Raw genomic sequence first — 27,015 nt, 5'->3', positions numbered from 1 at the left:
GTTGCAGGCATCTTACGTCTTCCATGTCGATGTCGGGTGACCAGAGCAGTCTGCAGGCCGAGGAATGCCCCGATGTCGCGATACAACCACAAAGCGAGCCACCGAGTGAGCCAGAGTTTCGGTTGCGCACAGATCCTTTTGTTATACCTTCAAGGACAATTCCAAATTTCCAAAGAAACAGGAGACAATGGAGTAAGTCAGCACCAAAAAACCGCCTACATCTTTGGACCGTAACTGATTCGACTTTGGCTTTGGTAGTCTGGCTCTCTCCCTGGTCAACATGGTCCTTTACCGTGCGTCTGATGCTGACATTGGGTGAGAAGCTACGGCCCGGAAGCCCTTCCCTTCCGCAAAACGTGCTCGAAACAGAGGTGTACGAGTTCCCATGGCCGTCTTTTTCGTCCTCAGAAATGAACATCTCGGGTCTTCCATCGCTAAATCATGCGCTGTATCTCTTTACCACCGTGAAATTCCATCTCGGGCAGACCTATCGACTGTTTGATGAAGAAGAGTTCGAGAGCGAGATCAGGGACTTTTATGCAAACGCGGTACAAAATGTGTCACATTACCGCGTGTGGTTTATTAAATTTCTCCTTGTGTTAGCCTTCGGCACCGCTTTTCCCACATCTCACACGACGGCTCAGCAACCACCGGGTGCCCAATTCTTTTCAAGGGCTATGGCCCTCATGCCAGGCCCTGGTTGTATGTGGAAAGAGAGCATGCTGGGGATCGAAATTTTGGCCATGACGGGCCTGTACCTCTTCTGTATCGATGACAGGGAGTCGGCTCATTGCTATGTAGGTCACACCCCCTTGTGTTATGGCGACTCAGGAAACACTGTTTCTAACGGTCTCCCGTCTTATCAGCTCAGCAATGCGATACGCATCGCCCAAATGGAGGGCCTCCATACACAGCTTCCCCAAGAAGAACTTGGTGCGGAGAAAGTGACGTATTGTCGGGACCTCTGGTGGACATTGTACATTATGGATCGTCACTTCTCTTCGTCGCTCGGGTTGCCCATGTCGGTTCAAGACGGTGACATAACCACACCTGTTAATCCGCCCAATGTAGGCTCGCAAAGTGACAGTGCACGTAGTCTCCAGGTCAATCTTTCTCACCTAATGTCCATCATCGTCACTAGTAAGGCTATGACATCCGTTATTTCCTGTCTCTTGGGCTAACATTCGGGACATAGCGGTCTATTTGCCCACCCGAACCGCTCTGACTTCATTCCTGGAGCAGACTCGATCTATCCTGCATACCCTGGCGCATCATGCACAGGAAATAGAAAGAATCATACGTCTGAAGTTTGACAATTCACCAGGAGCCATGCCTAGAGAGACGCATTATTTAACCATGTTGTACCATCAGGTTCGACCTCATCGATAGTATACCCCCTCTCATTACCACACCCTGCTTATATTTTAACGTAGTGTGTCATATTTGCGACCCGTCCGCCGCTTCTTGCAGCTCTAAAGGAGCGGTCAGAGTTACTGGGCCATCCCGACGATGAGAACTGGGATAGCTTTTTGGCCCAAACGGCGACTGTCATTTCTGCTGGCATCAAATCAGCCGCCAAAACACTTCAGATTCTGTCCAAAGAATACAGCTTGCTGGGTATGTATCTAGTGTGCAGGCAGCAGTCCGCTCAAATTTCTGACACGAGATTCCAGAGGTATTTTTACCGTATGATGTTGAATTTGCCTTTGGAGCCGCCCTTCACCTGACCATGGCCAGCGCCGTCTTCCCCCACGTGGTGGACTATCAGCATTGCCGACATATGGCTCGTCAGATTCTTCATGAGTTGGTCTCTAGAGGCAACCGCATAGCAAGGGCGAGGACGGCTGAGCTTAAATATTTGGAAACCCTGTGTGCCGAGCTGGCGGTTCAAGGAAGGAGACAGGGCCACCAGACCCTGACATTGTCCCATTTGGAGAGCGAGCTGATGGAGTCGTGGGGTGCTGACACTGGAAACGAGGCTAGACTGTCCGTTGGAGATCATAATTTAGGCGCAGGCATGCCAGAACCCGATGTCTCCCTGCAAGATCTTGGCCACGATACGTCGAGCAACATGGATTTGCTCAATAGCATTGGCATCTCGGCTGACAATTTCTTCTCTATAATACAACAGATGCCAGATCCGGAGACACTTTCGGAAAGCATATTGGACTGGGACTTATGGAAGGAAGCAACTTGAGTAAGTACGGAAGAGGGGAGTAGTTCTTATTCTTGGGAGCCGTATAGATTGTCAGGAAGCATGAAAGAAATACATCACTCAGTAGCACTAAGATCAGGGAACTAGGGGATGAGATTTTGTCGCCTTAAACATGCACATAGATATGGCTTCGTTGAGAGAATGCCCCAAGCATCGACTCCCCCTTCAAATCTGAAGACGCAAAATGTATGTGAATGTACAGGTTGTCAATTTTCTGCAAGAAATCCAGTGTGTTTTATTGTGGCTGCCTCGGAAGGATCACGAGTCAGCCGAAAGATCTACGGCCAAGCGTCTTGAATTGGGCATCCCAACCCCTCTATTGCAGCTGAGAATTTACAAAAATTGAAATCAAATACAGCATGCGTCTTTAGAATCCCGTCTTTACAATTTGACACACTAATCCATTAGTATCATTGAGACTTGAAATTGCACATAGTAGGCTCACACTTACCCAGCTACCTCCACACGGCTTTGGGCAGCACGTCTGGCCAGATTGACACCCCTTTTCTAAGCAGCTTTCCGCTCTGCAGTCGGAGATTCCCCCCGTCGGGCACCTTGGATCCCAGCCTTGAGCAGCCACGACTGAACTCAGAACGAGCGCCAAGATTGTTGCCGAAGTCTTCATATTCAAGGATGTTATGATAATTTGATGGTGATTTTTGCTGGATATACCGGCTTCGAGATCAATAAAACACTAAACAAGATGCTTTTATGGATGATAGCTTGAGACATACAGAGGTCCCAGACTAGAGATTAAATACTGCGAACGGGCCGTGCTTTGTTTCCGAGTGTGGCCTCATGGCTCCGAGCTGACAGACTCGTATGACTCGGTTGGCATGGTCTAATCCCGTAAAAGGATCCAAAAAGACAAAAGCCCGCAGGCAATGCCGCAATGACGCAAAATACTATTGGCTGGGGGGAAGGCTGAGCCATAAGCGTGCTGACGTGTCTACGTGTAAATATGTGTTGGGAATAGGGCGGAAAGCCCCTGTCAGCACATTATATGTAGTCTGACTAGCAGTCATGCTTATTTTTTGGCTGTTGATCGGGCGATTCCCAGAGACTCTTCGCGCCTCTGCTTCCGCCAATTGTCCGTCGCTCAAAGTGACTTATCACAACTCAAACAATCGATGCAAAAGAGTCAGCAGACCTCCAAGTTGGGGAAATCACAGGGATGTTTCCATGGAACTAAGCCTAAGCCTCGGTGCGGCTGATTAACACCGAGCCCGAGCATCCGGTTCCAGTCCGCCCGGCTCAGGGGCTTGTTTGCCCTTCGTAACTTGATGGTAAGAACACGCACAGCATTCTCCCTCCTTTATGGAAATGGTGTAAAGTTGATCCAGAGATTATGGTATGTCGAAGACACTGCGCAGTCAATGGCCCAGAGTGTGTTCTACGGCGTCCACCGTGATTCCCAAGTCGCTTGTATGCCCAATGTAAGCAATAGCCAACGGAGATGATTGACGGCTGTATCAACTCAGCCGCAGTTGCCCCAAGAACACCCATTTGTTATTAAAAACCTTTCATCACATTGAATTGCAGGATACGTGGTCGTCGCAAAGTTATCACTCCACGTAGCGTGAGGCGCAGCAAGTGTATCTAGCGTTCAAGTCCGCATGATTATACTATGGCTTGGATTCAGATTTCCTTCTCTTCGCTATTTCCGCCGTCCGGTACGCCCTTTGGTCGAATCGTTCTGAACCCGGCGCCGCACTCCTGGATTACCACGCCGATCTAATTGTCACACGGTTACACGAGGGCTACGATCACGGGACCTAGGGAAAAAGGCCCTCAGCGGCTTCTTGTATTTATAGAGCTTCTTAGTCTATCCATGCCTTGAGAGAACCAAGGACCCTTGATACCAAAGACTGTTATTAGATAAACTGAGCTATTGCTCTAAGCCCTCACTGAGCCTTGTCACACTAACCGCCGCACCTACTCCCGGAAATTGCAACTAGCATTGCTGTAGCCAGTTCAATTCACTATGAAGTGACAAAGGAGTTGGGCAAGGGGGATATTTGCATCGGACTATATGTTGTGGCTGGCCTGCCAAGCCATCCACGATGACGATGTATACCGGCATGTCCGTCCCGTCGCGCCAGCCATGAAACTAGATTGCCCGTCCATAATTTTTGGTTGGCATGGGGTTCGGGGGTCAAGACTTGTTTGCCTCTGATACAGAAATATTGGGAACCAATGAAATACGTCGCCTCGTCTGACACGAGCATCACTAGCTTAGCATCGCAATCAAGCCTTTTCACCAGCCTGCTACCAGACGAATAAGAGGAAACTTGAAATCAAATTTTAAATAATGATATTTTCAACACCACGTGGCTGTTGCTACTCAGAACGGCAAATCTTTTGCCGGGGCTCGACACACTGGCAAATACTTGACGCCGACGCGGAGACTATTGGTGTACCAGAAGCACTGGTTAAAAAGATGTGTTTAGAGTCAACATCATTGTCTTAGTAAGCTTCTCTCGAGCTTTATAACTATAAAATCGCACACCAGTGCCTATGATGGAACTTCAGCCGGAGACCTCGTTCAGCTTCAGGTAGGCATGGGGCCTGATGCAGTAGACGCTGAGAAGCATAAGACCAGATTTCTCCGGAAGAATTGTGATAAAGTAGGGAATACTGCCCAGACTAATAATGTCATTTCGGACTTGTGTATTTAAGGAATCCAATTTTTGCATTCCTAGTCTAGACCTACTTCGAAGGCATTGCTTACATCTAATTTGTAGGGAAGGGATGACTGTCCCAGAAAGGTTGTTTTCCGCCATTCATGACCACACCTGCCTTCATCAACATCAACGGCTCTTGGAAATAAAAGCACCTTGAATATTGTGCAAACAGAATTGTATCATATGTGAAATGCAATAGGCTCAGATCCTTCGGCACAGCCGGCAGCAATCTCCATGATGTGCTGGCTATCGCCAGACATTGGGCTTTCCGGGACCTCTGCTTGGAGTCAATGCATAGCAAGCATAACAAAGAGTACACAATTCCACGACACATACAGGGTGGAGCAATTTTATTGAGAGTTTCTTAAAGACACTGACTACTAGAGTAATGCGCGTGAGCAGCCAGAACTCTAAGAGATGCTCAAGACTCGACAAATATACATTCAGTCTCTCCAGACCCCACCTATCTTCATAATCATCTCGCTACAGCTATTCTGGAATTCATTTATTGCATAAATCTGCCTTTGCAGTTTCTCCAGCCCAAGCTCGTCGAAGCAGTTCGTGAATCCACTCCTTCTCCAATGGACGCGGGTTCGGGTATTGATTACCCGTAGCAATTTCGGTCGCTTTATCAACATCGCCCTCCTCCATTCCCAAGTCCTTCAGTGCCCGTGGCACCCTCAATTCTTGGAGTAACAGCTCCAGACCGTGTAGAGCGTCTCCATTGCTTCCAGGAAAGACAGAGGCCAACTTGGCCATCTGCTCGGGGATGGCAGGTGCATTATAAGACAACGCATGCGGCAGCACGATGGTGTGTGTCTCTGCATGGGAAAGTGCAAACGACCCCCCGAGCACATGGCAGAGCTTATGATGAAGTCCCATAGATGAGCTCCCCAGGACAGTACCGCAAAGCCAAGCGCCGTAGAGAGCCTCCTCTCTTGGAGCTTTGGACCCTGGGTTGTGAACAATCTGCGGCAACGCCTCTGCCAGTGCCTTTATGCCCTCAAGCGCAAGCATGGAAGTGATGGGGTTGGCATTCTTTGCATAGAGCGCCTCTATGGCATGGGCAATCGCGTTGATTCCAGAAGTACTGCAGATTGCGGGCGGCAGCGTCATTGTAAAGTCTGCGTCGTATATGACGACTGCGGGTAGAATTTTGGGATCCGATCGCGTGGTCTTGTTGCCATTATGCGTTTCGCCGAGGATGGGCGTCATTTCCGAGCCTGAGTACGTCGTGGGTATGCTGATATGAGGTACTCCTGTGCGAATGGAGACGGCTTTACCCAGGCCGATCACTGAGCCGCCGCCAATTGAGACTACGCAGTCGGCGGCGACTGAGTCGAGAAAGGCGGTTGCTTCTTCGGTTACAGAGGTCGGCGTGTGTGCTTTTGCGTGGGGGAAAGTGCCGGCCATGGGAATGGAGGCGGCTTGGATGATGTCAGACAGCTGATTTGTGAAGTTGCTCTTCCCGGGCGTAGAGAGGAGAAGTGGTCGAGAAACATGGAGACGTTCCATCTCAGCTGGGAGCTTCTTGACGGAGCCGGAGCCAAAAATGACTCGGCTTGCAAGGACATTGTATTCGAATTCCTTCATCTTGTTTGCGAATTCCGACGAGATTTAGAACAACAATGCTCTTGTCGAGTGCAAATGGGAAGTCGAATCAAAGGTGTGAGGACTTGACGGCTGCGTCCGGCGCCGGCTATGAGTATCCAATCAGTATATCAGCGCATCATGCGCGATGCGGAGCCCCATGGGGAGTCCGGATCGGAAGTTGGAAGCTCGTTCCGGATGAGGCGGGGTTTTCCGGAGATGCCGGGCCCGGCAGATGCCAAGCGTCTTGGTATAGCCAATAACAACTTGAATGATTAAAAGCAGGACACATCCCGGGTGCCGGCGCGCAGTCCTCTTGAAGCCGATCAAAGCCCGCCCCTCGAATGTCGGTTGGAGAAGCGCGTCGTCAATTGAGAGTAATATTCCCACCGCAGTAACCTACTTTCTGTATCCCATCCATTTCAAGCACGCACATTTCGCACCATGGCCGCTCCTGTCAGCTTGAAGGATCTTACAATCGACAACGTTACTGAAAATGTCCACGCCATCAACTCGCAGTGCGGCAATCTGCGGTTGAAATATATCCTGGAGCGAACGGTCGCGCATCTGCACGAGCTTGCGAGAGAAACAAGACTCACTACAGACGAATGGATGACAGCCATCCTCTTCCTAACGCAAGTTGGTCAGATTTCATCCGACGTCAGACAGGTATGAAGTCTATGGATCCATAATGACGCTCAAAGCTTATCTTTCCCCCCAGGAATTCATTCTACTATCAGACGTCTTGGGCCTGTCTCTTCTCGTGGATTCAATCGATCATCCCAAACCGAAGGGCAGCACTGAGGGCACCGTCCTGGGGCCCTTCCACACTCACGAGGCAGAGCACGCCAATGCCGGAAGCCTCATATCGCATGATCCAGACGGCGAGCCCCTCCTTGTCTTATGTACCTTGAAAGACACCGACGGAAACCCAATCTCAGGTGCCGAAATTGATGTGTGGGAGACCGACTCGAAGGGGTTCTACGACGTGCAGTACACGGACAGGGGCGGACCGGATGGCAGGGCCGTGTTGACGAGCGATGACATGGGCAAATTTTGGTTCAAGGCCATCGTCCCGGTGCCGTACCCCATTCCGCACGATGGGCCGGTAGGGAAGCTCCTCAAGGTGCTGAATCGCCACCCGTACCGGCCAAGTCACATGCACTTCATGTTCAAGAAGGATGGGTACGATCCTCTAATCACGTAAGTCCATGCACAGTCTCACAAGCAGCTTCATTGAGCATCCACTGACATGCATCTGCAGCGCGCTGTATCTCAAGGATGACCCTTATGAATCTACCGATGCCGTTTTTGGCGTCAAGGACTCGCTCGTAGTACAGTTGAAGAAGCTTGAGGATGAAGAACTAGCGAAGAAATACGATGTCAAACTAGGTTCTGCTTTGATTACCTATGACTTTGTCCTGGTCAAGGATGAGGCTGCGGCTGCACTGCGCAGACAGAAGGCGGAAGAAGCCATGGCAAGTTTGGGGCGTACATTCAGATTCATTGATGACCTTCCTGTTCCCCATGTAGATTAGAACCATTCACATCGTTTAGGTAAATACTAAACCAGTTTTTGGCAATTTGTAAAAGGTCTTAGTAGAGGGCTTGGGGTCAATGGCTCATTTCATCTGATAACGTCTTTGGTATCAATGCTCTTGGTTCCCTTCAAGGCCTGGATGACTAAAGAGGTCTATGTATACAAGAAGTTAGTGAGAACCTTGTACCCTAGGTCGCGTGATCGTAGCCCCCGTGTAACATCTGTGTGATACAATCCAAACCATTTATTTAGTACATATTCTCAGCAAACAGCCCCTATCCCACTCGACCTAGGCATCACCAACAGCCTTCACACCATCATCGATATTAGATGAACGTCTAGCCCATCTCCATACAAGCTATCAGATGGAAATGTCGCAAACCCTTGGTCCGACACATCCTTATCTGCTGCTGTGAAATCTTGCAGCAAGTTTGGATCTATAATAGACGCCAATAGGGCAGGATCCTGCCCAGGGACAGCATGGGAGAACAACGTCCTTGACAAACTGTTTCCAGCTTGGTTTGGCATATCGTCTACGCCTAACTGGCCCTGAGATTCGCCAAATTCATGCCCATGGTTCGTCGCTTCGGGCCGGGCAGATTGATCCCGCTGGCTCTGAACACATGCTCGCGCCACCTCCAAGCCTTCTCTTATCAAATTCGCACTTCGTCGAGCTACAATAGCTTCCTCCATGGATTGGAGAATATCCTGGGCTTTGATGACGTCGTCGAGGAGTTCGTTACTAGACACAGCAGTATGGCCAAGCATAACAACGTACAGGACGATCATCCCAGCATACAAGGTATACGTGGAGTTGTACCACCACGTCCGAAAGTAGTGTCGATTGGTGTACGCATCGTACATGACTCTGATTGTGTCTCGGGCCGCATCTAGACAAGAGTCGACGTGTCCTGACAACTGTGCTCGCGTTCTGCTCATAGGTGCCTCCAGGAATAGTCGATGCAAGACAATCCTAGCGTTCAGATACCTCAAGTATAGAACGAGCTTCTGCTTTGCCGCCCATTCTGCTTCACGGAAAGATACCCGGCTGAAATCAAGGTACTCGGGTAGCCGATCCTTCCAGTCATCAAGAAGAGCATCAAGCTCCTTTGCAACCGCAGACTTTTGCAGCAAAGTGAGGCCCTTTGAGTCGTAGTACAGTTCTTTCGAGATGCGCCTCAAGATTGCAGCGAAGTAAACCATTTCGTTAATCATTGCAACGCTACAGTTCTCCAGCTCAGATTTGTGGGAGACGGTGGATACCTGGTCTCTGATACGTGGCAGACTAATTTGGTAGTTTCGAGGCTTTCCAAGACTGTCACGGCGACCTGCGCTGCAGCTCATGTCTATTTCGTGAGAGTAGATGCACCACCAGGTGCGTCGCGCGGCTTTGTGATCTTCGATGGAACTCGACATGGATTCTCTTGCTATTCCAATGGCAAGTGCAGTTCGGACAGCGTGCCCACAGTACATATAGCACGCATGCGGCTTGAGAGAGTTTTGACAGTACAGCGACTTCGTAGAGGTTAACATGGCAGGCTCAGAAGACCATGGCTGGAGAGTGACTCACCATTAGAAGAAGGGTTTGGGCGCTCTCCAGTGAGCAAACTTCAAAGACATCTCCGAGCAAAGCCCTGGACTTTCGGAAATATTTCCTCGACAGCGCCTGGCTGGAAAGTGCTGAGCTCGAGTCTTCACATTGTGCTGGCTGCTTCACACACGAGCTGACATCTGGCTCAAAATTCTGGGTTATGCCAGGGTCAGCAATGAGCGCCCCAACCGCTACCACGATGTTGTACAGGGCGAAGAAATGCCTAAGATGCTTGTTCCTTTCAAGCGGCGTGTGTACGCCCCATATTACCTCCTCGCATCTTGCTGTAAACGCAATGGGATCAAGCATGGGATGAAGATGATGCAAGTTGCTCATGTATACACGGACGTATTCTCGTTCTAGCCCTTTCCTGGCAGCCTGCAGAGGACTATCAGGGACGGGATTTCCCTTGGAGGCAGCGTGAGCAGACGAATGAAGATTGCTAGTGCTCTCTCCACTGGCACTATTTTTGGGAGTTGACGTGTGGCCGTCACGGTGCATGAATTCCGTATGACTTTCATTTCTTATGCGGCCCAGAGCAGGAGGAGCATCCACGGAAACGCCTTGTTGGTTTTCAGTTACACGTGGAGGTGTTTTTGGCCTCGACAGCGGCTCTAGTGCTTCTTCGTTTGAAAGAAGATTGACAATGGAAACCGGTGACGGAGCAGTAAGACCAGGTCCCGAAACAATCCCTCCAGATGCCCACGGGCTACTCTGATCCCGAAAGGAGGACGGCTCGCTGGCCCTGCCGCTGGCAGGAGATAGATAGGACGTTTCTTTGAGGCTGCCGGAGTTTGGATGCCCAGGAGGAAGATGCTCCTGAGCATACGCAAAGAATTGATTGAGAAGCACAAAGTTAGAGGACGTGCCGTAGAACTCAGTTCCGTGAGTGTGCTGGTTGACATCTCCTACTACATCAGCATTATCCGACGGTAGAGGTGGTTGCGCAAAGGCTTTGGCCGAATGTTAGCAGAATTTCGTGCAGGTACTTTGGTGAGAGGGAAGAATTGAACTTACCTACACGGTCTGATCCTTGAGAGTGTTCCAAGGTCGGGCACCCCCTCGACAGCTCATCTCTGCCATCTCGAGTAGACGGGACGGTTGGCAAACGGCGTTGCGGACTTCCCGCGCCCCGTCGATCCGAGCCAGGGACACGGCTATTTCTAGTCCGATCATTTCGTCTTCGGAGTCCATACGTGCACTCTTCAAGGTGCTTGATGCAGTTCGCGCACGGCTGTCTCTGGTCACACTTTGCCTTCTTGGCACGGCATCGCTGACACGCGTGCGATGCGCGCGGTAGGTTGCGCCGGCTGGGCAAAGACGGGTTTGGCTCGGCCATTCCTGGGCGTGTTTGTGCAACGGGAAACAGATCTTGACGGCATTCCGTCACCTGTGGTTGAACCCCGATTAACAAGCTAGGGTCGCGAGGTGGACGGAAATTTTCGGTCCTCGTTTGCCTCCAAGCTGGAGATGCGCCCACTCACTTACCTGGTAAGTTACTCCATACTTATGGAGCAATTTGTAATTCCCCCCCGCATCCAAAGGGAGCTAGGGGAACCATTACCGATGCAACAGCCGCTGAAGACACTTTGGGGCCTGGGCAACGTTGGGTGGCGTTTCATCCGGGGCCCCAGCTTCCGGCCGGATAAGTCGTCAAATATCCCGGCCGGAAGCCGGAAGTTCCTGCGAGAACGAGTGGAAAGCACAGGAGCAGACTCCCTTTTTAAGTGTATCCTTCTTACCGAGTTTCTTTTACCTCCCTTTACTTAAGATAACCGCGACTCCGATCATCGGCCTGGCTTCCATTGCCAAGCGGCGTCGAGTCTGCGGTGACAAAAACCACATCCCGTTCGCAGAATGCCCGTCTTCCAGGAAACTTCAAACGCCGCAAGAGATCTCAGAATCTTGCCGTCGCGCGCTCCTCCGCTACCAAGGCTTTCTCACGGGCGCGATGACACGGCAAGCTCCGCGGGGAATCATGAGGTGGTAGTCATAGGTGTAAGCAATATCATTTCGACAAGACGGTCGCACTGCCTACTTACAACCTGATACTAGGCCGGGCCAAGCGGTCTTTTCCTGACCTTGTTACTAGCCAGGTATGGCATCACAGACTCTTCACTCCTCTGCCTGGACTCCAAACCGGGGACACTGAAGGCGGGCCAGGCGGACGGACTGCAGCCCCGAACATTGGAGGTGCTCCAGAGCCTTGGGATAGCCGAAGAAATAATCAGCGAGGGCTGTCATATGGAGGAGGTGGCATTTTGGAACCCGGCGAAATCAGTCGCGCAAACAAACGGCAGTGGCGCGCAGGTCGGTAAAGGCATCGAGAGAACCAGCTTCGTCCCCGATGTCAGCGTGCCTGCGCGCTTCCCTTTTGAAGTCACCATTCACCAAGGCCGCATCGAACGCATCCTTCAGGAGAATCTCCATCTTTATGCGCCCAAAAACACAATTCGAAGGTCGCATCGCTTCCTCGAGTACACATTCGATGACAGCCACCCCGACTTTCCCATCCTGGTCAAGTATGAATACGACCTCCCGGATGGGACGACAGAACAGGGCACCGTTCGAACAAAGTACCTCGTGGGAGCAGACGGCGCCCGCTCACTTGTGCGAAAGTGTATGGGTCTCCAACTCCAGGGCGAGACAACTGATCACATCTGGGGGGTGTGCGACTTTGTTGTAGACACCGACTTTCCCGATATTCGCAAACGGTGTGCGGTTCACTCAGACGCAGGCTCGGTCATGGTGATTCCTAGAGAGCGAATCGCGACTGGTGAGTACCTTACTCGCCTGTACGTTCAGGTATCTGGTGAGGTTGCCCAGGATCGGGACGGTGAAACGGACAAGAAATCAGCGGACAAGAAGAGGCGTGGCGCCGTCACCTTGGAGTACATCTTTGAGCAGGCGCAGGCAGTTTTTGCACCATACAAGATTAAGATAAAAGAAGGTACAGCGCCAGACTGGTGGGCTGCATATCAGATCGGCCAGCGTATGACGCCCAAGTTCACTGCCAGGGCCAATGATGGCGTGGACAGAGTGTTTATCGTGGGGGATGGTGAGTTTTTCCTGCATGCTTTCTTTTTTTGATGACTGCTGATTTGAAAAAGCTTGCCACACTCACAGCCCCAAAGCTGGACAGGGCATGAACGTGTCCATGATGGACTCTTACAACCTGGCATGGAAGCTTGCCCACAGCCTCCACGGGCTGACCCCTTGTGTCCCTTCTGGAGCAGCGGATCCTGTTCTAGAAACCTTTGAAGAGGAGCGTGTGGATGTCGCTCGTCAGCTCATCGAGTTCGATACGCAGTTTTCTCACATGTTTTCCGGCCAGATTGGCTCTGCAGATGCTGAAGCAGCAGGCCTGACGCACGAGGAGTTTCTCCGTGTTTTCAATGAAGGAAACGGCTTCACCAGCGGTTGCGGTCTTCATTACAAACCCAATAGGCTTGTAAGAGCACCTGCCGACACCTCCAGGGAGTTGACCCCAGCCGAGTCGCTTTCTGGCGCGTTGACGCCCGGCAGGCGGCTACTCGATGTCCAGGTGAAGCGATATGCCGATGCCAACACTCGACACCTACAAGATGGTTTGCTTTTACAGTTTCCACTCAACCACGGATAGACATGAGCTGACTTTTCTTATAGAAATGCCATCAACGGGCCGCTACCATGTCCTCTTGCTTGCAAGCAACGACCTCCTTGACAAATTCGGCGCTTCTCAATCAGCCATACTATCGTCCATCGATACTATCCAAAAGTTCCCGACAGGCGCCATCAACCTCGTAATACTTCATCCATTGACTGAGCGATTCGAGTGGGTAGATCTACCTCCAAGTGTCAAGACATTTGCCGAGATGCGGACGTATGGATTGGCGAAGAATGAGGACGCGTACAAGGTGTTTGGCGTATCCAAGGATGAGGGAACCATTGCAGTAATTAGACCTGACGGCTATGTTGGCATGCTAGCGCCTCTTATGGGTTCTAAACTGGTAGAGGGTTATTTCCATGGTTGTTTAATTAGCATTTAAGTTCTCCTTTACTCCTCCTGTAACAATTCAAAAGCCTTGTCTGTGTATGTACACAACAATGAGTTTCACCACCATGGCGATTCAAATACTTCGCATCCTCGGAGGCAGGCGGTTTGCTAAGTGTAGATATGAATGTAAAAGTACGGAGTTCTGCGGCTCAAAAGCTGATTGGGCATAAAGCCCGTGAACGCAGCCTCCATGGATACGATCGAAGCGGTTCTCCGGGAGGACAGGGTGTAGGCTGGTATGCACAGTCACGCCAATAACGGCTCTCATTTACAGCCATGTCAATCAATATTTCGTTTCGGATGCATATCCGAAATATTGACAGGATCCGGGGCCCCGACTCGGTCCCCGGATCTTGCTCTCAGCCGCCTCCGGAAGATTTCCACGTCCGGGGTACCCCAGATTCAGTCACCAAATGCCGGAAGGAAGAACTGAACCATAAAAGTGCTCACCTGTATCCTCTAAGCTCCCATCTATCTTCGTTACTCACTATCCTGGACAAGGCCTTGGTTCTTCGTAATCCCAAAAAAGGCCGTCGTGCAAGTCAGTTGCGTTATTGAGTCTTTTATTTATGCCAGTTACTCATAGCTCCTTTAGCAGAACCTACACCTATGAACCGAGCAGGAAAACCCTGTAAATGGGAAGAAAAACCTCTCGATAGTGCTCGTACCTTGTCCCGCCCATCTCAGTATCCATCCGGGGTCTGTAGTGATGAACTCATGTCCAGTTTCGGGCTTTTAAGAAAGAGTTCAACGACATCAACCACATCTCTATTCATTGCACACGAGAGAGGCGTATCTCCTCCTTCGTTACCGAGTCTACCTTGTCACCGGCATCTAGGAGGGCTTTGCAGATCATTCATGGTTCCGACTTTAGCCTCATGATGGTACGCTGGTTCCTAACATCTTGCGTCCCTTTGCCATTTAATGAGGGTTTCTAGCACATCGGCATGACCTCCCTTGACCGCAAGCTGAATGGGCGTATTCCCGGCTTTAACCCCCATCATGACCAATGTTTCTTCTCTAGCTTTCAGCTTTTCGAGGAGCTGCCGCACCACCTCGATGTGGCCCTCGCGTGCGGCCAAGTGCAACGGCGTGGAACCTTGGTTGTTTTGTGCCTCCATTGCGTCTTGGAGTATCCTAAAGCAGCCATCATCCCCCTGGAGCTTCTCGTAGTAACTTAGAATTATGCCGAAAATGTCCTCGCGGCCAGACTCGGCGGCATGGTGCAACGCTCGATTGTTTTCTCCATCTACAGCGTCAAGCTTAGCACCCCGGTCAAGAAGTTTTTTGACTGCGCCAGGTTGCTGACATCTGATGGCCTCGATGAGAGGCGTCCGACGGTATTTGTCTAATATTTCGACATTCGCGCCGCGGCCTGGATTGGTGTCTGTCTTCGTATTCCCGTCCTCATCAGCCTTCTCCTTTCCGACAAGAAGCGCCTCGATGACGTCGACATGGCCAAACTCGCTGGCGAGATGAAGAGGAGCCTTTCCGAGAAATATGGAGTCTGGTTCGTGATTTGCATTGAGCAGTTCTTTAACCAATTCATGATAGCCAGATTCAGATGCCATGTGCAATGGAGAAAAATCAAGTGAGTCTTCACCCTCCATTTCCAGCATTTTGGTCAGCACCCGACCTCGCCCGGACAGGGCAGCGAGGCACAAAATGGTCTCATTCTCGGCACCAGCTTCCCAGAGGGAATCAATGATTGTCTCGTCTTTATTATCCACGGCAAATACAAGCGCCTCAGAGAGGATATCGGCTTCCCACGTCCGCTTCTTGAGCAGCGTGCGGACAATATCACTACAGCCGAGTAAGATCGCAAGGTGGAGCGGTTCGGAGGCCATCTCTGACCATCCAAAGCCGTCAAAGTGTAGCTGTGACCACATTCGAATAGGCCTGGGCTCCTCCAAGAATGCGCACGCCTTTTCGTGAAGGCTTGGGAAGAGATCATGTTTCGCCAAGTTGTAGTGCTTGGACCAGTACTGGACGGCATAGTTGAGAAAATCGTACTCATTCCCCTCGGGAAACGTGTCGAAATTGCTGTCGTCGAAAATAGGCTTCGAGTTCTCTGTTTGCGAAGTCACCAAAGAGAGGTAGCGGAGGCACGACTCGGCGAATTTCGCATGGTCATCGAGCTCGAACATCCAAGTGCTCTCTTGAGGACCGTGCCGATCTTGGAGGAGGAACTCCCGAAAGCTGCTATGAACAAACAAGACGTTGTCGTGTTGGATCTTGATTAAGTTGCCAAATACATGTTGGATATCTGATGCGAGATCCTGGGGCAACTTTCTCCGCAGTTCAGAGACGGAGACGACGTCGTCTTGAAGAGCCAAGGCGAAGGCAAGCTCGGTCATGCTCAATGGCCGAAACGCATGAACCATCCAAGAGAGTATCTTCCCCGACCACAATCGTCGTTCTACGGGTATCCCGTCAATAAAGTGTTGATATATCCCAAATGTGGTGAGAGGTAGAGAGCTCAGCTCTGTCTCCAGCTCTGCGTAAGACAACTGAGGCTGGCGTACCTGTAGCCATGTTGTAATGAGTGAAATGTTAAAAGCGTCACCAGCGGCTCTCAGTTTCTCCTTTATAATGCTGTCAAACTTGCCCAGTTCCGGTCTGGCTGCAAACAACAAAGAAGTCTCACGAGCAATCACTCTCTCCAGTTCATTCTTCTTTTTATCAGAGTCTTGATCTCTCTCCTGGATAATCTTGATCGCACGTGCAGACAACTTGGCGTCAAGATCGGGAGTCTTATGGCTGGTGACTGCGAGCCTGAAATTGCTGGCTGGGGTTTCCGAGTCCGCCAATAATAGCAGGTCATTCAAAAAGCCGCTGCTGGAAGGGTCGCACTCGTATCATGTTGACAAAGCAAAAGGTCACGCCATGGTCTTTATGTGGGCAGGAGAGCAACGAGCGGAAAAAGGCCCATAAAGGTTCGATTCTCCAGGACGGTGACACACAGTACGTCTTATCCTCAATCTCCTTGTAGAGAAGCTCAACATGTTTGAAGAGGCATGGTTGAAGAATCAGCAGTTGGTAGCTCAAAGAAGCAAACATTTTGTACGTCGATCGACATCGGTCGTCGCGGGCATCGAAGGAATATTTAATGATGTTGGCATCTGGAAATTTCTCACGCGCCTCCCTTTCCAAGACGCTCACCGAGGCGGCGAGGTCTGAATTGGCTCGCCCATATAGCCACAAAGGGCTGCAAGACGGCCCAATCCAGTCCTTGTATGCGGCATTGTCGAGAATCCATTTGAATTCCTCCGGAGTGGACGCAAAGAGTTGGGCATCCCCGCCGAGACAATCTTCTGAGTCAGCCATGGAGATCGATAAGTGTATGAGGCAGTTCCGATATAGAGATCTGAGAGCTGAAAACGGGTTGGTTAGCGACAAGCTCTATGAGTAGACTGGCCATAATCACGAACATTCCTCCCTCCGCGTTATTCCTGTGAGGAATTTTGTAGATTTACCCCTTTTCTCGTTCTCTTGAAGCCCATGACGGACAATACGGTGGTCGTCTATCGGCCTAGAAATTTCCTCGGGAATTCCCATCGTTGATGTTTGCTTGCAAAACGCCTACGGCTTTCATGTTAGCCGATATGTATTTGAAGGATGTGAGTTGGTTCAAATGAGAAGGGGGAAGCGGGACGGGGTTCCAACGCACCGCCTCATCGACATTCTCATAAAAACTAACGATATAGTATATCTTGGCCACGACTTGAAAGCTCTTGCTCAGGTCCATCAACGTCTGAGCTGACTGCTCAAAGTCTTCGGAAAATGTGCAGGCGTCCTGACTTTTTCCCTGCAGCATAACCGTTTTGGTTATACTCTCCCACGACTCGAATTCGGTAGATCGGTGAGGAGTGCCAATGAATACCTGGATGGAGGCGTCAGTGAGAAGAGCATAGATCCTTTATTGCGAAGCTTACCAAGTGGGATGTATTCTTTGCAACGGACAAGTATTTTTCATTGCTCATGGCAATCAAGATGGCCTGCTATATATCAGCTCATGTTGGCCGCGGGGAGCCTAAGAGGCCATCATACTTGCTTAACTACCAACCCTCCAAGGTCATAACCTATGAGGACTAATGATGGAGCCTAGGAACCAGATTCAGGTTAGTTGTAGTTCAAGGCTCGTGGTCTGCGACCAGCGATTCGGGCATGGTAAGCCGGCTGAGAAATGCTTTGCGTGTTCACCGTTGATTGCTCCAGTTCCTTCTTCATTCTCTGTAGGAGCTGAACAGCAGCCTTTCGGATACTCTTGGATGAGATCCCTGCCTGGAGATCCAAGGTGTTTGCGAATTTTGTTATCTCGGGGACTTCGTCACGCTTTCCCATAGACTCTTTCACCCACGTCATGATCTCCCCTGTATCCCAGCCTTTGGGATCCTCTCCGATTCCCTGAATGATGGCGATACTTGCAGACAGCGTCAGCTCGCAGTATCAACGGGCATGAGAATCATTTCCAGTCCGCACAAAGCGGGACAACTTCTCAGTTACATGGTTACGTACTGCAAGTTCCCCTTCCGTTTCTGCATCATACCCCCTCCTGAGCAGAGGTACATCTCTTCTCAGCCGATCAATGTAACGATGAGCAATGCTTTAACCAAGTCTTTTTCGGTGGAAATAAGTATTTTGAACTGCAGGCTAGCCAACTTTTGGGAATAGAACCAGATATATAACTGTCAGGATTCTGGAGTAAAACGTTTCATGACTGGCTCACGGGTCAACTGTCGGCCTTTACGTGTCTGAATGCGGAATGCGACGAGGTACCACACAATGTGGTAAGTGCTCGAGACCATGATCTGACACAATCTCTAATTTTCTTGCCTTGGGTGACATGTTCTTTTTACTTACCTTTATTCTATTCTATTATAACTATTACAGTCAGTATTTGGGTTGCATTAGACTCGGAAGCTTATTCTTTATACGAGCTTGCAAGCTCATACTCCATACAAAGAGACCATATCTAGCTTTTAAGCGGCAAAAGGCAATTATCTGGGGAAATTTTCACAAATTCTCCAGACAAACAATTCTGGAATGCAAAAATTCGAAACTAAGCTCAGACCTCCCAGCAGTATCATAGCTTCTGTTGTACTACCATGAGTGGAGGAACATCCGGCATTCAAGGTTGGTATCTCTCTTTGTCCTTCACACTCCTGACACCTCCCTTCAGGCCAACTGCCGCGACCAACGAGTAGACTGCACATGCACTTCTCGTTTGTTCTATTTATTCACGGTTGATGTTTGGCGGGGATAAAATTTTGCTCCGGAACTGGCTATCTAAATATAGTATCTCAGTCTCCTTTACATCATGATGCCTTTTGTGAAGGTAGTCCATGGATTCTCGTACTTAAAATCATAAATACTGGTTAAAACATAATTTTAAAACCGGGACAGCTCATACCTAGTATAGTCCCAAACGCAGAGGAGACCCGATGGTGGAGGTTGCTTCCACTCGTCTTTTTCACCTTTTCAGGGCCACAGAGGGAAAAGGTAGCGCCGAGGGCACATGTAGAAGCTGAATATAAAGTTTTATCGGCCAAGAGCCGCTACTGCTGGATCTTTTGCTACATGGTTCAATGGTCAAAACCGATAATCACCCCGATAACCTCTCACAGCTGTTACTTTTCCGAGGGTAAAGCAAGCTGAAAGCTCATATACAGCTGATAAGACTTCTTTTAACCTAAGACTGTTCAATGTGGTCGAGTTCGTCAACAGTTGCGTGAAGAGCTGCGACCAGGGCTTAGTTATAAGGGCTTGTAACAATATTCGATTCAGCTAATAATTCGCTTTGGTATTAAAAGTCCTTGGCTTCCATCTAGGCCTTTGGGGTTAAATGCCCCTTATTCATACAAGGCAGCGGTGAGCAAGCGAGGCTGGAAGCCTGAGGCCTTAACTAGGACTCAAGCCCTTGTGTAACTATCGTCAGATTCAAGGGGTTGCCCGTGCCTTCCATACATCGTGACCTCCGTGTGGCAAGAGCAGCAGATACAGCAGTTCCAAATTCGCGATCAGAGTCATAAGGAAGTACAATAATGGCAGCTTCCAAGGTGGCTGCGCGATGGGGCTCGTTAAATTCAACCACTCCAATGAAGTCCGCCGGAAGGTTGTTCAAATCCAACAGCCTCAATCAAGCCCGTCTTCGTCTCGAAGCTACCTCACCGATCGCCCGGCTCATCAATCACAACAGCCCTGCTACGAGCTCATAGTCGAGCTAGCCGATAGGCCGCCCGCCGATTTCAATTTAAACCACCTTTAGTAGCGGCCATCTTGTTACAAATCTGCCAAAGGCGGAGGACCTCATCCATATGGAGATCGTATTGCGGTGTATATATTGGTACCGGTCGGTGTCTTATTACACATCTAAACTATGTATTGAGCTATATCGACTGCGTTAGACATCATCATTTGTGCCGCCAGCATGCGTTCTTTTCAAGATTCGTCGACCGGGTTACATATATGAGCTGCCCCCAGCTAGCGTATGGGGAAAGCATCTGGCAGCACCCTCAGCTACTTATCCCTTCAGGTTGTATTGTTAAAAGTATCATGAACAGCAAGCAGAAAAGAGTTGGGTTAAGAGTCTGGTGGGCTGATCTAATTCGAGTCAGCCGTGCTTACGATAGGCTTGGTAAGCGCTTCTTAGCCTAGTAGGGAAGGCGGTCATACTGAGATAATACAGACAGGAATTTAGATTTGCTAAGATTATGGTCCACCCAATAACGTGATCCGTTTCTAGACCCGCTCGTCAATAACTTTGTGATATTTTATCTCATCAATCGTCAACACCTTGCTTCCGAAAAGTCCTGCTATATATTATAAACCATCATAGACAGTTTCTGCCAGATTGGTGACGACTTTATGACTCAAATTCCTTGAGCTACTTCATTTTATGCAGCTGGCACGCGGACATATTGCACGGCTTGACTCAGGTTGCTGGGCTCCAGAACTGTGGCATTGAACGGCTGAGCTTCAACGCTCAACACCCTATTATGAAGATTACTCTTTGGGACTCCTGCAATTTCTTTTTAAACTAAGAGATCAACGCTCAACCATTTTCTAGTCTTTAACTAGGCGCTGGAGAGGAAATGGCTGCCGAGGGGAATGGAGCGCGAGATGCTGCGCATACAGGCACCGTTAATAACTCATCCGACCCTGAGCAGGAAACGACGGCAGACTCACGGATACTGGTATGTCAAATCACCAAGTAACTCATAGCCATTGAGATGATTTATTAACGGTCTTATCAGGAGAGCCTTGGTTACAAACCCGTATGGTGACGACTGCTTTTGTTCACTTCTGCGAACAGAATCTTACTTTTTCTAGGTCTTGCATCGGACACTGAACCTTTTCCATAACTTTTCGACTACTTTTGGTGCGCGAGCTACACTTTTTGAAGTCAAAATAGTCGACTAACAAATGCAGCGGCCCTATACTTCATCGGTGGTGTTCGAGTCACATTTGCCACTGGCATTGCAGCCGGCGGCAACCTCGCCTACTGGTACAGCCACCAGCGCCCTCAAACTAAAACGTTTCTAACGGGAAAAACAGGACAAGTTTCATAGTGACGTGCGTATTTACTTTCATCACCGCAGCTGTAATTGCGGAAATATGCTCGTCGCTTCCCTTGGCCGGCTCCATCTATCTGTGGGCAGCAGAGGCTGGCGGTCCACGCTTTGGACGTCTGTTCGGCTTCATTGTCGCGTGGTGGAGTACTACGGCCTGGACTACTTTCTGTGCAAGTTCGTTATTCCCAGACGATTTATATCGTTTGGAAAGATGGCGCGGTTCTGACATGTCTGCAGGCAACACCCAATCGGCCGTCAACTACATGCTCTCAGTAGGTCTCCAGCCGACCCCTTTCTTCCAGCATACGTACTAATACACAAACAGGAAATCGTAGTCTTCAATCTCGACTTCCCCTCAGACGCCTCAAGCGTCAAATTCCGAGCTGTGCAGTGGGTGGCGACCGAGATCCTGCTCGCCTTGGCCGCAATTTGGAACCTCTTGCCTCGTCAGTCATTTCACGTCCTGCTCGAGAACTATGTTTATATACTGACAGTCACAGCGCGATATTTCAAGTGGATCTTTTATCTGTCCACATCTTCCGTCATATTAGACTTCGTATTGAACATGATCTGGCTTCCCATTGCCGCCTCCAAAACCTATGGCTTCCGTTCTGCACACGACGCGTTTATGACCACATACAATGGAACAGGGGCTCCAGCAGGATGGAATTGGTGTCTGTCTTACCTAGCTACTGCTGGTGTCTTAATCGGCTTTGACGCATCCGGTCACGTTGCTGAAGAGACTCGGAATGCAAGCATTTCAGCAGCCCGGGGAATCTTCTGGAGCACAGTTGTCAGCGGATTTGGCGGTTTTGTGGTTGTCATCCTGTTCCTATTCTGCGTGGTGAGTTCTCATTTACACATCTAGGAGTTAGGTAGCACTTTCTAACGAGTAGTAAGCCGTCATCGGACGTGTTTTTTAGCTTCGGCGGCGCACAACCGTTTGTGCCATTGTATGCGGCCATTCTCGGTGACGGCGGGCACATCTTCATGAACATAATCTGCATTATTGCCCTTTGGTTTGTAAGTTGAACCACGGCAGTGCCTATTTGGAAATACCAAAATATCAATACCAAGATGCGAGGCACTGTAAATCTAACAAGCTACTCTAGAACACTGCCATTGCAGTCCTCGCCGCGTCACGACTCGTGTTCGCCGTTGCCCGCGATGGTGTGTTGCCATTCTCATCCTGGGTATCCCAGGTAGTTGACGGGCAGCCACGCAACGCCGTCATAGTCGTTTGGGCCGTGGCGGCCATCATCACTTGCACAATACTGCCGTCCTCGGTAGCATTTACGTCTCTGGTCTCCGCCGCCGGCGTGCCGTCTGCGGCAGCGTACGGGCTTATTTGTATTGGCCGCCTGTTTCTCACCCCCAACAATTTCCCCAGAGCTGCTTGGAGTCTAGGGCGCCTTAGCAAACCCTTCCAGGCCATTTCTATTCTATGGAACGGATGGGTGGTAGCTGTGCTTTACTCGCCGTATGCGTTCCCTGTGTCGGCCGCTACATTCAACTATGCGCCAGTCATTATGGGCATTGTCACCATCTTTGCTTTGCTTTCGTGGTGGTTTATTCCGGCTGAGCGGTGGCTACCCAGCGAGCGAATTCAACAAACGCTAGATGCAAAGACTCCAGGCAGCCAGCAGAGTTTGACTGAGGGTCATATGAATCCGAAATAGTAGAACTGTGTTTACTGTGAAGGCTTGCCGACATCCACTGATTAGATTTCAAGTAATCATGAGATGTACATCTTCAACATGGAAGTGTTTTACACAGGCATTGCCATCCTCGATCATTACTTCTCCCGGAATCATTGTCGCCCTCTATATTACAACCACTTCACTTCAACTATCGGCATTTCTACCATTGCATCTAACACTGCGACAGTAAATGCCAGCATCACCTTTACCTGGTGAAATATCCAGCAGTTTCCCTTTACAAGCTGCCCAGCTGCCTTTTTCCCTTACATCATCGGCGCTACATTCTTGGCGGCTACATATCTACTGTAGAACAATGGGAAAATGGCCTTTAAAATGTGTTATATTTCAGCCGAAGGCTGACTCTACATTAATCCATAAGTTTTCCGAATAATGAGGGTTTGGTGCAGGCTTGACAAATAAGTTTCTATTGGTCCAAATTTTGTATGGGAAATCGCGAAAGAAGGCTGGATTGGTTGGTGGCTCTAGAAAAGTGGGTAAAGGACAGCCACCGTCTGTCGGTGCTTCTTTGTTTACTTCTCTGTTTACAATCGTTTACAATCGTTTACAATCGTTTACAATCGCTAAATTTGCCCAGCGATCTGTTCGTTTGCTTGGCCAGCAGCCTTTCTTCCATTATTGAAACAGATGTACCGCATGGTTGGGTATGGATTATGATTCTAGGGGTAATATTAGTCCTAGATCTGAATTGGCAGTCCATTGCCCGTCTTGCGACCGAACAAAATCACCAAGTAATTTCGTTAGCAGGAGGAAATCTGCCAATCCAACTACAACCTGTCTGGAATGCCGGGACCACCGCAATTCCGAGGTAACTGACACCATTGATATACTATATATGCCTCCCTAACCTGATCAAGCGTGCCAGGTCCAAAGGTGCCGTCCTTGCATTGAGAAAGCTGGCTGTCCGTCCTACCTCAGCTGAGAGATCTGCCCCGAAAAGAACCGACAGAGACGCTGGCCTATCGCCTCCTAACCAGAGATCTGGAACCCAACCTACATCGCCAGAGAAGCTACGGCAACAACATACAGCTAGGAGTTTGTTCGGAGAGCCAGGCAGCCAGCCGCAGATAGTGCTGGGGACGCCGATCCCACCAACCCAAGCGAGCTCGCGGCTCTTCCGGGCTCTAGCTCCCTCACCGCCTGTGCCGCCCTCGACCGATCCTGTCGCCTCACATTCTGATCCATCTACTGTCCGAAGCAGCACGACTGGTGTGGACTACTCTTACCTGGCTGTTAGGTTCCACAAGGGCGGGAAGGACTCGCAAGATGATGCCTCCAAGGCCGGCGCCAGGGCCAAGCAGGCCACTATTCGGCGCGACCATCGTTCACGACGCCGTGCAGGGGAGGCTGTGTCACTAACTCCCACAATCTCTCAACTCGGCGTCTTTGAAGGTTCTGATGGTCCTGGAGAAGGTATCCTTGTGCTGTGGTCCCGGCAGTTTGTTCAAGCTAACCACGGAACGTAGCTGGGAGTCAAGATCGACTACAGGCAAATGAGCTCCCAGATGGGGATGGAATGACCAAGGAAGCGGATGACAGGGGACAGTTCTCTGAATCTGATGTTGACGTCGAGGACTATTTCAACTTGCTGCTTTCACCTGCTCGACCACGGAAGTACCTCGAACACCTAGGGGTAGAGTCTGATTCCGATCTAGGGGACGAAGACGGGAACGATAATAGCAATGCCTTGGACGAAAGCCCTCTTCGCTATTGCTCGCGGCAGCCTTCCAGAAAGTCAGGGCCTCGTCGCCGTGCTCGCCGTGGTCCTGCCCCTGGTACAGGAGGGCGGCCAAAAAAATCTCAAAGGCAAACTCGATCGTCGGGGCCGCCACGACGGTACCGGAGTCCAGTGATGATTCCACCTGAAGAATCGGCCGTATTTCACGCACAAGATCCGGTGTGGAATGGGGACCTGGACGCTTGCGCCTTGACCTGTCGTGATAAAGCAATCCTCCGTGAGTTCTGGACAAAGCTGGACAATGACCAAATGCAATTTTGTGGTCGATGTCAAGAGCGTTGGTTCCAGATGAAGATCGATTCTGATGGCATTTGTGCGCGTTGCTGTCGAAAGGATGATAAACGCGGCCCTGAAGAGCCGTACTTCTTCTCTGTGGACAACCAGTTGGATTTTGGCTCCGTACCGACTCAATTGCCTCAGCTTACACCTACTGAAGAGTCTTTAATAGGCCGTGTTCACGTCCACGTGAATATTATGCTTGTGCGGGGCCAGCAGTACAAATATCGGGGACATGTTGTTCACTTTCTCCGCGAGGTTGGCTTGGTGTACAACCAACTCCCGCTTTTGCCGCGGGAGTTGAACACTGTATTACTCCGTCCTTCCAATACGTCGTCCCATGCAAACCTTAGCCGGCAATTCACCCGCCAGTTCCGTGTACGCCGCCAGCCAGTTGCCATATGGCTTAACTACCTCCGGCGCCATCATCCTGGCTATCGATGCATCGTCATCGACGAAGAGCGGCTGAGTCAATTGCCTCAAGATGGCAATGTCCTGGACGACATCCCCCAGAGCCAGGTGGAGGCTGCCGAAGTTGGACCCGAGGAAGATGAGGAGGCAGAACCGGACCTGGAGGACGAGGCTGCGGTGCCGGACCTTTTGGCCAAGGACACGGAGCTCGATGCTCTGCGGTCTATTCTTGCCGGAGAACCAGAAGCTGAACCAAGGCTTTCCACAAGCTTCCAGGAGCAGGTGCAGCACGAGCTGCAGCTTCCGAATATACGGCGCACACCCATTAATGAGTTCAATCGCTCTCATGCCCTACTCTCCTTAGCTTTTCCCTGCCTCTTTCCTGACGGGAGAGCCGACTTTGTTGAGCCTCGGCTACGGTCAATCGACTACAAGGACTACATCGAGCACGCGATGCGCTGGCATGACGGGCGTTTTGCACGCCACCCGACCTTCCGCTTCGTCGCCTTCAATACTCTGATGCGGTCACAGGCCCGTGCACGGTCCAAATTCTTCGTGAAGCAACACGATGGTAGTCATGAACCGCTCACACGGGAGCAGCTTGTTCAGGCACTGGAGCACAGCGAGGACCCTGAGGCGCAGGTGCTAATCAACTCAATCACAAGACATGCGGTACCTATTCGCGGCACGCGCCCCTTCTGGAACAGGAAGAGGCAGGACCTCGAGGCCTATGCCTACAACCTTGGATGTCCTGGTGCATTCATCACATTCAGCCCGGCAGATTTACACTGGCGGAGTCTCTACCAGCACATGCCCCGATATGATGAATGGCTGGCTGCGTCCGAGTCCGAGAGGATGGGTCTCTCGCGCCAACTTTTGCGTCAGAATCCTCACATTGCTGCTTTCCATTTCTACCGCCGATACTGTTTCTTTCGAGATATCGTGTTAAGCAAGAAGTTCAACATTACGGATTACTGGGATCGGTATGAATGGCAAGGGCGTGGCAGTCCGCACAACCATGGCCTGTACTGGATGGAGAATTGCCCAAGAGTCGACATGGTGGATGAAGCCGCTCGTGATGTTTTTGCACGCACGTGGGGATTCCACATCACTGCCATTAATCCTGAGCCGACTAGGACTATGCCCCAGGGTGAGGGTAACCCCCTGAGCGTAGATCCACTGAGTACAGAACTGACATTCCTGCGTCTCTCACAAATCGTCAACCGCTGCCAGCGCCACAGATGCAATACCACATACTGCTTACGCGTAAGGAAGAGAACCGTTGATCTGGCGAGGGATATGGAAGGCGCTGCTGCAGATATCGAGGCGGCCAATGCGGCCAATCCAGAGCGGGAGTGTCGTTTTGACTTTCCTCGTGCCTTGCGGGAGCTGGCCGCAGTGATCAGGAAGGAAGGCAAGTCGTACTATGTCTTCGAGGCGGCGCGGAATGACAACCTCATGAATCACTTCAATCCCGCCATTATACTAGGCTGGCTAGCCAATATCGACATATCTCCTTGCACCAGCCTACAGGCGGTTATTACGTACGCTGCCAAGTATTGCAGCAAATCTGAGAAGAAGACTGAGCCTTACTGTAAGCTTGCAGACCAGGTTTTGCCGCACACGGCACACCTTCAGCCGC

At 50.4% G+C, this 27,015-nt stretch overlaps 8 protein-coding genes across 9 annotated transcripts; 4 read left to right on the top strand and 4 right to left on the bottom strand.

The window, feature by feature from the left end:
• Positions 1-410: 410 nt before the first annotated feature.
• On the top strand, positions 411-2,344 carry J3458_019365 (uncharacterized protein; the record flags this gene model as incomplete). The annotated part of the gene is made up of 5 exons (XM_066121489.1): positions 411-797; positions 867-1,140; positions 1,196-1,371; positions 1,434-1,617; positions 1,674-2,344. The coding sequence occupies 5 exons, from the start codon at positions 411-413 to the stop codon at positions 2,195-2,197; spliced, it is 1,545 nt and encodes a 514-aa protein (XP_065973515.1). The 3' UTR covers positions 2,198-2,344.
• A 3,056-nt stretch (positions 2,345-5,400) lies between these two features.
• J3458_019364 (uncharacterized protein) lies at positions 5,401-6,492 on the bottom strand (the record flags this gene model as incomplete). The annotated part of the gene is made up of 1 exon (XM_007813605.1): positions 5,401-6,492. One exon carries the CDS (start codon positions 6,490-6,492, stop codon positions 5,401-5,403), a length of 1,092 nt encoding a protein of 363 aa, XP_007811796.1.
• A 374-nt stretch (positions 6,493-6,866) lies between these two features.
• On the top strand, positions 6,867-8,027 carry J3458_019363 (uncharacterized protein; the record flags this gene model as incomplete). Its single annotated transcript, XM_066121488.1, has 3 exons — positions 6,867-7,158; positions 7,211-7,692; positions 7,754-8,027. The coding sequence occupies exons 1-3, from the start codon at positions 6,934-6,936 to the stop codon at positions 8,025-8,027; spliced, it is 981 nt and encodes a 326-aa protein (XP_065973514.1). The 5' UTR covers positions 6,867-6,933.
• Positions 8,028-8,102: 75 nt separating this feature from the next.
• Positions 8,103-11,065, bottom strand: J3458_019362 (uncharacterized protein). The gene is made up of 3 exons (XM_007813603.2): positions 10,638-11,065; positions 9,600-10,573; positions 8,103-9,544 (listed from the first exon to the last, which is right to left on the bottom strand). Exons 1-3 carry the CDS (start codon positions 10,957-10,959, stop codon positions 8,339-8,341), a joined length of 2,502 nt encoding a protein of 833 aa, XP_007811794.2. The 5' UTR covers positions 10,960-11,065; the 3' UTR covers positions 8,103-8,338.
• A 412-nt stretch (positions 11,066-11,477) lies between these two features.
• Positions 11,478-13,689, top strand: J3458_019361 (uncharacterized protein; the record flags this gene model as incomplete). Its single annotated transcript, XM_007813602.2, has 4 exons — positions 11,478-11,618; positions 11,676-12,678; positions 12,731-13,207; positions 13,266-13,689. The coding sequence occupies 4 exons, from the start codon at positions 11,478-11,480 to the stop codon at positions 13,646-13,648; spliced, it is 2,004 nt and encodes a 667-aa protein (XP_007811793.2). The 3' UTR covers positions 13,649-13,689.
• An 863-nt stretch (positions 13,690-14,552) lies between these two features.
• On the bottom strand, positions 14,553-16,013 carry J3458_019360 (uncharacterized protein; the record flags this gene model as incomplete). The annotated part of the gene is made up of 1 exon (XM_007813601.2): positions 14,553-16,013. One exon carries the CDS (start codon positions 16,011-16,013, stop codon positions 14,553-14,555), a length of 1,461 nt encoding a protein of 486 aa, XP_007811792.2.
• Positions 16,014-16,476: 463 nt separating this feature from the next.
• On the bottom strand, positions 16,477-18,021 carry J3458_019359 (uncharacterized protein; the record flags this gene model as incomplete). The annotated part of the gene is made up of 6 exons (XM_066121487.1): positions 16,477-17,030; positions 17,088-17,238; positions 17,327-17,539; positions 17,592-17,657; positions 17,707-17,760; positions 17,860-18,021. The coding sequence occupies 6 exons, from the start codon at positions 18,019-18,021 to the stop codon at positions 16,477-16,479; spliced, it is 1,200 nt and encodes a 399-aa protein (XP_065973513.1).
• Positions 18,022-20,455: 2,434 nt separating this feature from the next.
• On the top strand, positions 20,456-23,352 carry J3458_019358 (uncharacterized protein). Of its 2 annotated transcripts, XM_066121486.1 has the most exons (9): positions 20,486-20,852; positions 20,913-20,933; positions 20,989-21,037; positions 21,088-21,163; positions 21,214-21,502; positions 21,556-21,676; positions 21,731-22,074; positions 22,131-22,253; positions 22,343-23,352. In XM_066121486.1, the coding sequence occupies exons 1-9, from the start codon at positions 20,751-20,753 to the stop codon at positions 22,907-22,909; spliced, it is 1,692 nt and encodes a 563-aa protein (XP_065973512.1). In that variant the 5' UTR covers positions 20,486-20,750; the 3' UTR covers positions 22,910-23,352. The 2 variants fall into 2 exon arrangements, with proteins under 2 accessions (XP_065973511.1, XP_065973512.1); XM_066121485.1 differs by having other exon boundaries at positions 20,456-20,852; positions 20,913-21,404; positions 21,468-21,502.
• The last annotated feature ends 3,663 nt before the right edge of the window (positions 23,353-27,015 follow it).

This window comes from Metarhizium acridum, assembly GCF_019434415.1.
Source record: "Metarhizium acridum strain ARSEF 324 chromosome Unknown scaffold_564, whole genome shotgun sequence".
NCBI lineage: Eukaryota > Fungi > Ascomycota > Sordariomycetes > Hypocreales > Clavicipitaceae > Metarhizium > Metarhizium acridum.
This window is presented reverse-complemented; position numbering and strand designations above follow the sequence as displayed.